At 37.7% G+C, this 13,767-nt stretch overlaps 1 protein-coding gene across 2 annotated transcripts in view; it reads right to left on the reverse strand.

The window, feature by feature from the left end:
* Window positions 1–4,774: 4,774 nt before the first annotated feature.
* LOC130070689 (kin of IRRE-like protein 1) overlaps window positions 4,775–13,767 on the reverse strand; it is a 29,172-nt gene continuing 20,179 nt past the window's right edge. For both annotated transcript variants that reach the window (XM_056235174.1, XM_056235175.1), the window contains exons 4-5: window positions 11,522–11,716; window positions 4,775–5,286 (exon numbers count right to left, since the gene is read on the reverse strand). In XM_056235174.1, coding sequence (XP_056091149.1) covers window positions 5,087–5,286; window positions 11,522–11,716 — 395 coding nt within the window. In that variant the 3' untranslated portion in view covers window positions 4,775–5,086. The remainder of the gene's footprint in view (window positions 5,287–11,521; window positions 11,717–13,767) is intronic.

Genomic DNA, 13,767 nt, shown 5'->3' on the forward strand with positions numbered 1-13,767 from the left:
TGCTGGATGCCTGCAAACCTTCGTCTTCCCCGGGAACGCCTTGCTGTGCTGTGAAGCCGCAGGCCGTGCAACCGCCAGACTCACCCGAGCAAGAAGATTCTGTGGCTCCACCTCCAGGCTCTGATCCTTTCGCTCCGCCTCGGCCCGTCGACCTGTCAGATCCGCTTTGGCTCCTCCCGCCCTCAGCTCCACCAGAGACCCTCGACTTTGTGGCTCCACTGGGTTCCCTCGTCCCATCGGCTGCCCCTTGGTCAGTCGTCACTCGACTTCAGCCACGGACTTCCGAGCCTTCCACTGCGCTCAGTCCCTCCAACCCTACGGCTACAGCGGGTTCCTCCTTCCCTCCAGCTCCGCCGGCTCAGCCTCAGTCCTCGGACACTCTGGCTCCACCTTGAGCGCTCGTCGCCGCACCCTCGCTTTGGTCTCCAGAGCCAGCGGTGTCACTCAAGCCAATCAGCTCTTCTTCTGCGCCCAGGGATCCTCTGACATCGTCTCCATCTCCGTCGTTTGTCACCCGGATGTCGGAGGTCACCTTTACACTGTGGCTCCTCCCGCAGTCGACTCCGCCGTGGGCTGTCAAACCATCTCAGTCACCGGGCAACTACAATAATCGCCTCCAGGGTCTCATCCATCTCCTCTCACCAGCCCTTCACCATCTACTCGTCCACCTCCTAAGCCCCCGCCGTTCCTTCCTCACCTCCTCAGGCCGCAACTGAAGTCGCACCTTCTCGGAGGGGGTGTAATGTCATGATCTGTCAGTTTAGTTTTCATTCTCATGGACTTTTAGTTTGCTTATTATTTCCTGTTGTCTTTGTTTATATTTCCCACCACTTGGTACCATGGATATTCATTTAATCATCACATCTGTTCGTATTTGAGTTCGTTATCAGTGTATACTTAAGTTCCCTTTTTCCTCAATTGTTGGTCGGTTGTTGTTTGTGTCTAGAGCACACTGTTGCACATGCTGGAATATTCTGAGTTTATTTTATCATTAAATCACTTAGGGCCCTATCTTGCACTCGGGGCAAATGACTTTGTACACTGACGCATGTATCATTCCTATTTTGCACCCGCGCAAAGCGGACTTTTCCCTCCACAGACGCACGTCGGTTAACTAAGAAATACACTTGCGCTCCCCGGGGCGGTTCAGCGCAAAGAGGAGGCGTGTTCCGGCGCAAACTTTCCCTCATGCTATTTTGCTGTTCTATAAAACAATTGCGCCACTGACCAGAAAAAAAGTAGTCTAAAGTCAGTGGCGCGTTGCGCGTTGTTCATTATGCAATTTTAAGGGCGCATGCTTGGCCATAATCAATGTAGCGTGTGCACAACGCGCATACACGTTGATTCTCTCATCTAAGCAGCAGTTTTCATTTTTGCAAATCATACATTATTACGATCGATAGATAGATAGATAGATAGATAGATAGATAGATAGATAGATAGATAGATAGATAGATAGATAGATAGATAGATAGATAGATAGACAATTTATTATAAAAGCATACATGTAGCTTACACATTTACCTAAATTATCATACGGCTGTTTAACAGAAGTTAATTTGGGTGGGTTTCTCCATCCCCAATGTCACTTCTCTGTGTTTTACTGCCCTGAGGAGAACGTTGCTCTCCTCGGCTGTGAACCGCTCCTGTCGCGCGCCTGGCAAATCCGCCGTTATAATAGGAATCCGCTTTAGAACAAGCGCGCCTGCTCTTAAAGGGAATGTGAGATGACGCTCTGATTGGTTTATTTCACGTTACGCCCAAACCACACCTATGAATAATGAAGCTACTTCAGACCAACCCCTTTTAGATTTGCGCCAGGCGCAAGAGGCATTTATCCCGCCGGGAAAATAGCAACAGCGCCGGGATCCGCCCACAAAGTTACTTGCGCTTTACGCTTTGACACTTGCGTTTCAGATCGTTAAAATAGGGCCCTTAGTATTTGCAACCTGTCTTACTCTTCATCATCTTTGGATCTTTATATTGTAACATATACAATTGTTCTGATTATATATATATATATATATTATACAAATAAATATAATAATGAAATTGGATGAATTATATCAAGATTTTAATTTGGAATCGTATATGGGAATTTAAGTAGAGAAGGCATAATTGCAATTTTTATTGTATGCTTAGAAAAATATATATTTAAATATATAATCATATAATTTTATACATTTATAAATATAATTATTTTTAAAAATACAATTAAAATAAACATTTGATTTTTAATTGATTTTTTATAATATTTGGAATTTATTTTTATTTATTTTAAAATGATAAAAGCATTATTATAATTAAACCATATAAAATATATTCTGATTATTTTTATTGTTATTTTTGAATAATTAAATGGTAAATGGTAAAATGGTAAATGGACTGCATTTATATGGCACTTTCACAGACCCAATGGCCACCAAAGTGCTTTACAATTTGCCTCACATTCACCCATTCACTCACTCATTCATACACCGACACTGCCAATTAAAACACACTTAAATAATATATTAAATTTACAGTATTATTAAAAGCGCAAACACAATCTGTTGATTGTGATAAATGAGTGACTCAAGCCTGCTGCTGTTGATGCAGAAGCATGTGTGTGTGTGTGTGTGTGAAACTGAGATTCTGTTACAGCCATAACTATCTTCACTCTCTTGTCCTTTCTCTTTTTCATTGCTGTCAATAAAACCTGCTGCCTTCCCAGGCAAAAGAAAAGCAGTCACCACAGCAACCGCCCTCCATTACAAACACACACACACACACACACACGCACACACACACACACACACATCTCTGGGACAGAAGAGGAAGTGAACGCTTGATGACTGGTGAAGAAAAGGGGCTTTCAAGACCCCCTGCCTTAGACATATGGGCCAGCTCCCACCACAGGAGGCAGAAGAGATGGAAGGAAAGCAAAAGTCAGAGACTGAAAGGGATTGAGCAATAGATGGATAGATAGTTTGGGGAGAAGAAAGAGAAAAAGTGTGAAACAGGGAGGATTACGCATGCATTACAGAGTGTGAGTGTGAGAGAAGCCTAGAAAGTGAAAGAATGATACAGTGATATGACGTGGACCAGTGACCATGCTCAGTAACATCCATCTGCCACACGACGCCTCAGATTCATCTTGAAAGGTGCGTTACACAAGCAATAAACTACAAACAAATGTATGCATACCTAGACTAAGAAAAGTGATGGAATAGCAAACCTTTAAGGTATATGTCATTACTTTTTTTTCTCATGTTTTTCTAAGTAAAACAAAAGGCAATTATTTTTGAAGAGCATTCATGCATCTTTTTTCCATACAGCAACATAGTTCATAGTAACTGACCACGTCTGTGGAGTTCCAAAAAGAACAAACATCATCATAAAAGCATACAACATGACTTGCATTATATGTTAACACTTTTGAAGCTGTACACTAGCTTTGTGTGAGAAACAGATGAACATTTCGGTTTTCAATCACTTTAATAATCTTGATTTTGCCAATGATTTGAAAACTCATTTCCCTTTCGAAGTGGAACTTTATCACTGCATCAATCCAATGGCATTAAAATAAAAAAGTTTGTTTTTCTCATAAGAAATAACAACAGATTAGTATAGACGCAATTCATGAATGATTCATTCTTTTCAGTTAGCCCTTGTTTAATCAACTCAAATCAGACGGAACAATTCATTTGTGAATCAGTCTGTCGGGTCAAAGTAATAGATTCAACAACACACTCTCAATGATGCAATGAGAGCTTTTCTCAAGCTAGCACCTCACTGAATCTGTCTTCCGGTCATGTTCGAATCAAAACGAGTCAAGAACGGTTGAGTAATAACATCCTCAGAGCTCGAGTGCTTAAGGAATTGACATGTTGAAACGGCTCCAAAGATCCTCAAATTGAACTCAGATTGGAAAGAACAGCTGCACAGGATTGAACCAATAACTACCAGCATCTTTCACTGAAATCAATTTGACACAAAGTCAAACTCCTTCCCTGTGATGTCTATGAATTTTCTTCAGGTATTCTCGAAGGCGATTCGGCCTCAAAGGTTCACACAATACAAAGAGAATCATGGCCAAGTCACAAAACTGATACATTGCCCTGAACCCGAAACTCAAAACTACGGTAAGAATTTCAATTTGTTATCCATTTTATTCCAGTTGGTCCAAAAGTTTTTTTCAAATCTTCCATTCTCTCTGTAAAACCATAGCAGCACTTAACCTAACAATTTCTCTATAAAAGTTTCTACAGCAAAAGACAAAGTGAAACTCATCTGGACAAGTTTTATAAGTACGTATATACATTTTAAAAAATGCAATAGAAATTACAAATAATTATATTTAAATTTGAATTTATTTGTATAATAATTTGAATTTATTTTATTTATTATTCAGTAAAGGACAAAGCAAAAGATTATTGATGTCTGGACAAGTTATATAAATAATTACTTTAAGAAAAAAACTGCAATAAATATATTAAAAATAATTGTATTTAAATTTTCATTCATTTTTATAATAATTAGTATTTATTTTATTTTATTTTTCTTAATTCAATTATATAAAATATGTCGATCATTATTTTTTTTTTATTTCACTTGGTCAAAACTTTTTGCTCTTTCCAAATCTTCTTCTCTTGGTTCTCTCTCTAAAACCTTAGCAACTCTTAACTTGATTACCTTCGTAAAGTTTTCTACAGCAAAAGGACAAAGCGAAACCCATCTGGACATGTTATATTTCACAGTGGAGTTTAAATAGAAACTAAATTAAAAGAAAAAAGTTATCACCCACGAGCAGGAGAACCTCAGTCTCAGATGTTGCCCGCTATAAGTGCCCTATCCGCAGTGGCCAAGCGCGCTAACTAATTGGCCACATCACTAATGCGAGCTATCACCGCTGTCATACACCTGTGACCAATGGGACTTTATCTGAAGTGCAGCACAAGGGATTCTCCACCACACTGCAGAGAAACTCCATGGCTCATTAGTACCCTGAATGTGGCTATAGTGACAGGCTTAGGTTTGCCACCGAGTGTCACCTTTTCAGTGCGTGCGCAGCCATTAGCGGCCCTGGTTGAGCGATCTGTCATGGCTAAAGTTGCCCCGCGTGCTTCTTTTCCCCATTTGCACCCCCCTCCTTGCGAGGTGGTAAAAGATTGGTTTGCTTACTCTGCACATTGAGCCAGGCGGTGCGGGACACAATGGCACGGCTGCTTACGGACCGCCCCACTTGGCACTCGTAGATGCCGTCGTCTTCCAAACTCACGTTGAAAATCTGAAGATGGTACTGGCCTGTAAGAGAAAGTAGACAGAGCAGAAAATATGAGGCGTAAAGAAATTAATATGGGAGAAATGTAATGTTTCAATGACTGATGGATCGGAATAGAGACTTGACAATAGAACATGAATATTCAGAGACTTATTAAGCTCTACTGGTCTCATTTGTAATGCTGTTGAGTACTATAGAACATTTTATCAACCGGTCATTCAGTTTGGAGAATAGGCTGAATGTACACCGGTTTGAAAAGTGCAGACATAATACTTGGCATTCAACTTGAAATTAAAATTGACCCCATCTATCTCATGGCCAAACTCATTTTATTTAATAAAATGTGGGAAGAACCAATATAGTGGGATTAGTGAAGATCCCAGCATCTAAGGGTTAGTTCTCTTTAATTCCAAATGCACTACTAAGCATGGCAGGGGAAAAAAATAATGGTATCGGGGACGCATGTCTGCAGCAGGTGTTTGTAGGATCTACAAAATTGCTGGAACTTTGAAAATGGACCAATATTTGTGAATCCTCCAGAACACAGTGTAGCCGAGTATGGAGGATCTGTTTGGAGATCAAATATGTATTTTTCCAAGATGATAACGATCACAAACAAACAGTGAAAGCGCAGTGAAAGTGATTAGGCTGAGCATTTTGAAGTCTTCAAATGGCCTCGTCAGTCCCCTGACCTTAAAGCCATTGAAAACTTTTGGGAAATTATAAGCCTGAATTGTGATAATTCATACAGGTCTTCCAATGAAGCTCAAATTTGGGAAGAACTTAAGGAAAGTTGGAAAGAAGTTAAGCAAAAACAAGGGGAGAACTAACAAAATATGAATAACTGATTACATTGTAGTCAATGAATGCTTTATTTCAAGTGAGTTTTTTTTTCAATGCCTTTTTTGCATCATACAATAAAACCCATTTTAATTATATGCTGGAGTTTGCCTTTCTTGCCAAATAATTTTTCCATTTTAATACCTCAACCAAGTTTAGTGTATTTTCTTCCAAATATAACATACTCCTCATATTTTGATTGTTTAATAGAACCTGAAGTGTCATGAAAAGTAAATATTTTGCAAACATCCCCTACAGACACAACTTTTGGCCACTGCTGTATTTGAAAAATAATTTATTGTAAAAGTATTTACTGTCCCTTTTGATCAATTCAATGAATCCTTGCTGAATAAAAGTATTAATTTATTTCCACAAAAGAAACCCAACTCAGAATGCAATTTTGCTTGTTGTTGTTTTGCAAACGTACAGTTTAATTTATCTCAGAATATTACTTGAACGTATGCGCTGATTGATGTCTTGGGTTTTTCAAGAGTTCCCACCATTAAGAAGAATTTTGAGATTTGGCATGTTCAAATGCTTCTTGAAATCCACTTATAATTAGCTAGAAACAAATCAGAGTAAAGAAATTGCAATTGTCAAATGGCAGTGCTAAATTTGTTCGCAATCTCAAATTAACGGTCCCAATTAGCTATGAACACTGTGGAGAGAAGAACGTGATTCATTCTGTTTGATGCAGCCCTTCAACATCATTCCTTTGTGTGCAAGATGCTTGTTATTTACTAGCAGAATATTGTGCCACCAAGGGGTTGTTTATTCAACTACCATTCTGCCAGGATTAATGGATGCTCCGGCAAAGTTTATGCAAGCTGTTCGAGCTTTGAACATTTTTCTTTTGCTCCTTTTTCCTTTTCTCCTCCCCTCTGAAGAAAACCAACATGTAGAAAATAGTCTCCTGATATGACAACTTCCATGGCTGAAAAAAGGAGGTGTCAGCCAGGATGGCAGGATAATTAACACCAACCAGCAGCAATTTTCAGATCTATGTGATCATAGAAGGAAAGGAAACCACTTTCAGATCATTAATGATTTTCCACTCTCTTGAAATTGCACTCGGAACACGCTGCCGCGGTGTTGCAGTTCAGGGTGTTTGAAGAAGTCCGATAATTATGCCTCTGACAACCAATATGAAACGCCGACAGGGACTCTGGCCCGTTCTCTCACTCATTTCCTTTTGCAATGTATCCGGGGGTGTGGGCGCACCTACCGTTTGTCATGCCGTTTGCGTGAACTCATGTGGATACGCGACTGCGTTTCAGTAGATTAAGGTTGGCAGGGTTAACATTAAAGATGCTTTTAGCGTGTCTTTTTATGATATCATTTGTCCCTTACATGGCACTCTTTATCCGTCATGCTATCAATGCCTGGCGGCACAAGCGGTAGCATTGAAGAGCGTAAGCATTTTTTAAGCATTTGTACTTGCATTTGGAACAAACTGCCTCTCTCTGCCGGATAGCAGCTTTGTCCTCTATAAAGAGAAGCATATGCTCGGGACTTGTTTCGTTTTGTCTTTTAATTGGCTTTTTTATATACGAAATGCACACTGGCCAAGCACCATAGGTTATTCAGTGCCTCAGCCCACTGCACATTGATCTTAATTTACTCTCAATGTACATAAAAAATATGAGTAATTCAGGGATCTTTACAAATCTTTGTAAAGATTTATCTTTATTTTTTTAATTTGGGGTGGGGGGTGGTGGTTGTTTGTATTGCAGTCCTCTCACTCTCTAAAAAAAAAAGAGCTAATTTCTTAAATCTGTCTCCGGTGCTTAAATTAGAACCCCTTTGATAGCATCTCGCTAAGCTGTTTTTAAGAGAGCTGAGCGCATTTTGATGAGGAAGGCTGCATCTAAACTAGAAATTGAGACCGAGGCATCTATAGCCCTCTGCAGATTATGAGCAAAACATTTTCTAATGATTCATGCTAATAATCTTTCACGGCGAAACAAAAAAAGCGGTGCATTTACCTAAGCCAACAATGTATTAATGGTAATCTCACAAAATCTGTCAAGAGCATTATGGGTCATATTTCACTCCAAAATCAAGAGAAAAAAAAAGTGTGTCCCAATTTGCATACTTATGTACTATTCTATGATGATTTTAGAAAAAAAATACACCTTAAACTTATTACGCACTTAATTAACAGAAAATATTAAGTATGGAATGTTGGACACTTCATGCACCTTTAATTATGTAGTGGAGGGGGAGGGGCTATCAGACTCTGACGTTGAATGACAAAATAAAATAAATATTAAAAATAATAATAATAATAAAACCTTATAAAGTTCATACACTGGATGAGTACATAGTGTATAGTGCATTAAAAGTAATGCATAACAATATTGCGTTACTCCCTAAAAGAGTAACTAATTGCGTTACAGTTACAAGTAATGAGTTACGTTACTTTTGCATTACTTTTTCTCTCTAAGGCTGGGCTTGCTTCTTTGATTTTAAATTACAAAAAAAGGAATATTTTTTGGCAAATGTAAAACCCCTTTCACACAAAAAGTGAAATGAAGAAACCTCAGGCTGAAGGAATTGCAAATTCACACCTGTCCAGTAGAGGGCGCCGGTCAAACAAACCTTTCAGCTGTGCTGCTATTCTGGGTTGCGTTTCCCGAAAGTATCGTTAGCCAACTATGGTCGCAAGATCCGTCGTTATCAGCATAGTTCAACGAGTCGATGTTTCCCATCGCAACGAACATTCGCAAACAGCATCGCAAAGTTGTGTGGTTGGAACGACAGCTCTCCAGCTGTGGCTAGAAGCATTAGTTTCTAGATTGCATGACGTGGATTTAATAAATCCTTATCTTGAGCAAAATAAGCAAGCTGACATTTAGTACAACTTGTGTCTTTTATTTAGAATACATAAATGTCATTTACGTCTTTGAGTTTGTCACGAGATTTAAAGCATTTTTTTCGAAGAGTATGCATGTGCTAACGTGCTCTACTATGTAAGAACGAGCCTATGATTGAATCTGGAAATAAAGCGAAATAACTGAGAAAAACTAGAAATATTCCTCAGATGTCATGTCTGTAATTTTTATCAAAACATCTAGCATTAATGCGATCTCAGTTCTGAGAGTTTCATTAAAATAAGTTATTACTCCACCACGTGCGTGACATCATAAACCAACGTGGTTGAACGACCACTTTGCGAAAATATGGTTTGCGACAACTAGCTAGTTGATTTCTTCAACGATGCAGTGTTGCCAACTTAGCGCCTTTGTCGCTATTTTTAGCGACTTTTCAGACCCCTTTAGCGACATGTTTTCAAAAAAGCGACTAGCGACAATTTTAGCGACTTTTTGGACAAACCTCAATAACCTCCAAATGTTGCCAGTACTGTCCTGCGAGCGCGAGGTCTTGCTTTCTCCCTGTCGTCACTCTCTCTAGCTGCGTCTCCCCTGTTCAGGGAATGGCTGAGAGGAGCGCACGGCCGCTGACAGACGCGAATGAGCAGTGTTTTCATATGCTTTTCTTTTGTTTTATATTTAAATAATTTAGTTTGACCATTTTAATTTTATTTCTTTTCTTGTGCTTATTACTTGTAACACTCACTATCACAGAGCTTTGTTTATCCGGTTCCCTAACTCTCTCAATTCAGATAATGTTCCACATAGGCCTATAAAAAATGTAGTCATTCACTATATTATAGCTACTCGTTCAATTGTCTGACAACAAAAAAAATAGGAAATGAGAACAGCTTTATTTGACATTCGGCTATATTATATTGAATAGAGCATTAATTCAGAGAGAAAACGCAATTGGCTGACAGAACGCAAGTACGACGCGATGACGTCATTAATATGCTAATTGACGTATGACGTCATCTAGCGACATTTAGCGATTTTTAGGGAAGGCCTTAGCTACTTTCCTTTGAAAATAGTTGGCAACACTGCAACGATGCATCGTACTATGGTAGTGAAGCATTGAGTTAACGTCGTTGTACGGGAAACGCACCCCTGGATCGCAGAAGAATAGGACACAGAAGAAGAAAGTTCAACACTCATACTTCAGTAATAAAAAATAAAATAAAAAAAAACAAATGTGATGTTTATCTAAAGTCATTTTTGCTTATTTGTATGGTTGAATTGGATCTTTGCAGGTCAGCAGCAAAGACATTGCTTCATAAAGAGAAATTGAATAAATAAAGTAAAAATACATAAATATTTGTGTATTTTAAAATTTAATCATTGCAGGCTTGCGTAATATTCTGAGTTTGCATTTATTATTATTATTTTATTGATTTTGTGGAATACGGAATCTGTATTTATGCCAGTGAGATGAGTAACTGTTCACATTTAGTTTAGATCTACAATAATCATCATGTTCACACACAACGCCTCTGCACTTACTCATGATTTCTCTCAACATGAGGACAGGAGAGGACAAGTCAATACATGGGAAAACAAAGTAAGTTGCATCACTTAGTAAAAAAAAAAAAAAGTAACTTAGATATTTTGTTGTGAATTCAAAAGTAATGCAATACTAGTTCCTTGAAAAAAGTAATCTGATTACGTAACTTACGATACTTGTAAAGCATTACCCCCAACACTGTGGATTAAAAACAAAACAAAAGATACTATAACAAAAAGTATCTAAGTATCTAAAAGTAAGATAAAATATGAATAATACCATGTATTAATTATTTAAATACATATATTAAATATAATTTACATAAGTTATTTAAATACATATACCATGTATTTAAAAAAAAAACAATATTACACATGAAATATATTAAATTTATTTATTTATTTTTGGATGAAATGTGACTTGGGCAGGTTTTGTGAGATTTAAGCCGCGGTCCGCGCACTGTCCCTTGTGAAATCATTTTTGTCATCAGGAGGGTCCGCGGACGTTTACGCACACTGTCCATGTGCAGCCCAATTTGTGTGTCCGCACGTGCGAGTGACTTGAGCCACTAGGGCTGCGTTACAGTCTACTTTTAGAACTTCCCTAAGCACTTCCCCTCGGGGGAATCTCTGCAGCCGCTCAACTGCGCTCGAGATGGAGCGGAACGCAAAAAAATTAAGTATACCCGAGCCTTAACTAACTAAATTAAAACTTTACTTTTTACAGATTTAGCCACGTTTATAAATTGTCCTGTAACATTTTCCAATTGAGTTGTTTTAGTCTGAAATGTGACTTATGCAGGTTTTGTGAGATTCACTAAGTAAATAAATAAATACTTTCTCTGATTTAGCCAAGTTTATCAAATGTACTGTAACATTTTCGACTCTAGCTGTTCCGAGAACAGTTTCACATTCTTGTACTCTTTGGGGATAGTTGCTCACTCATGCACATCTAACAACATGTCAGCAAACATTTCAGCAACACATAGACGTTTGTTTTTAATCACTGCATGTCATTCTTTCCATCCCTCCGAGTTCTCACCTTTCTGCTGGTCTCCTGTCATGCGGTAGCGTGGGTAGCCTGGCAGTGATCTCTGAGGTCCCAGGAGCAGCCCATCTTTAACCCACTGCACGGCCCCTGAGGCCCTCAGCACTTCACACTTCAGCAGAGATGTGGCCCCCGCCCTGACCGTCACATTACGTGGCTCTGTCTTGAATGCCTGCTGCCCACACACACCTACAGAAAAAAAAGAAAGACAACAGAAGAAAATGGGAGTCAAGGTTAGGATGGCGAAATCTTTCATTTCCGACACAAGCTTCTATTGCTGAATGATGAAAACATATTTGCAGGGACTGACTAACTAAAAGTAGCGGTACTACTAACTTACAGTTCCCTATTCATTAGACTGACAGTAGTTCAGGGGTTTGTTGGACAATTTCATTGTAATGAATTGGTCCTTTCTCTTAAATGTACACTGGAAAGACTGATTCATGTTAGTGAATTGGTTCGATCTAATATGTAGTGCTGAAAGGACCGATTCATTTCAGTGAATCGATTAATCCTAACTGATTCTTTCACTCATACATATAATTGGTTATGTTTAATCTGGGTTAAATAAGCAGATTCCGAAAAAGAAGTAGTTAGTTGGATTAAATTATGTTTTAAAATTCTCATAATCAGACTACAGTTATTTTTTGCATGATAACATTGTTCACACGATGTCAGTAAATTGTTCCTAATTTATTTATTCTTTTTTTTAAATACACAAATTCATGTAATTTCATATTTACATTTAATACATTCCTCTTTTTTTTATTAAGCTGAACCTCTTTGCCCTAATATATTTAGCTATATTAAACAATTAAGACAATAATTTTACATTTTTATTATTTAATAACTTATTGTTTTTTCATCAACTTACGAAACAACTGCAGTTCTTCCACGCTATTCACCCGCAACCCCTGACGTAATGTACAAAATGGAATATATTTGAAATATTATCATCATCTAATTTGCAATCAGTAATGGACTATAACTTGTATGTAATCTGCGCAGCACTTTGTAGCACTGGAAAACTTGATTCATTCTAATGAATCAGTTCATTCAGACTGAAGGAGAAAATAAAGATTCACTGAAAGTCCATGCATGTTTTTTTATAGTGGAATATTTAGTTAAATACTTAATTATATTACTCAATAATATAAATCTACATAGGTAAATATCTGTATAAAGTGTTTGATGATGTCACACACGCACAGAAACCTGGTTGCTTTACCAGAGCAATTCAAATCTCATTTCAGTTAACAGCTCTCAACAATAAAAATGGGATCCAAATAGAGCTCAGCCAGTGTTCTTCTTTAATTATCCTCTGCCATTGTATCAGGTCAACAATTGTGGTAAGAGATTTCTTTTCTTCAGAAGGTTTGAAATGGCAAAGATAATTTAACGCCCCTTCAAGTTTCCATCTCTTAAAAACTCTTGAGCTGTGGTGCTTATAGACGACGTGAGTTCAAATCTGGTACACAATATTTTCTAACTGGCTTAACTCACAGTGATAGTGAGCTTTGCCTCCAAATTCACAAAAATACTATTACTATTACAAATACACTGTTAAAAATAAAGGTTCTTTATTGGCATTGATGGTTCCATGAAGAACCTTTAACATCCACGGAACCTTTCCTTTACACAATGTTCTTTATATTGGAAAAAGGTTCTTTATATGAAAGTTTACTTGTCTGTATCACTTTTTGAATTGAGTTGAATTGATTTGAGTTAGGCTAGTAGTTTTTGATGTCATAACCTTGTTTTCTAAGGTTATGGGTAAAAAAAGAATGAGAACAATAACTAGACCTATATTTTAATTTATTTATTACTTTTTCTGTGGTAGGGCCAGTGAATTTTTGCAGGGCAAGTAAAAAATCCTTTTAGCGTTGAGTGAGCCCTGTGCCATATTAAAAAAAAATCAGATTGCTACTGTATAATGCTTCAGTAAATTATTTTTATATTTTTATTTGAGACAACCATCATTCATGTATTCCACCAATATTCAAATCATATTTATATGGCTGTATGTTATATAAGTTTTTGTTGAATTCCATTTGATAACTGAACCCTGAAATACAACAAGGCATTAGTTCTCATGTGTCCTTGTCTAGGGAAACATTTTCCTTTTATAACCAGTGTTTATTTGCCAAGAGTCAAATGTGAATAAAAAAAATTACTTTAGCAAATAAATAAAAATGGTTTGCAGGTTGAAAGAGAATAGGACACTCGTTTTTATACCAAAA

The sequence above is a fragment of the Rhinichthys klamathensis genome, unplaced genomic scaffold (assembly GCF_029890125.1).
Source record: "Rhinichthys klamathensis goyatoka isolate OS25496 unplaced genomic scaffold, OSU_Roscu_1.1 h1tg000413l_1, whole genome shotgun sequence".
Classification (NCBI taxonomy): Eukaryota; Metazoa; Chordata; class Actinopteri; order Cypriniformes; family Leuciscidae; genus Rhinichthys; species Rhinichthys klamathensis.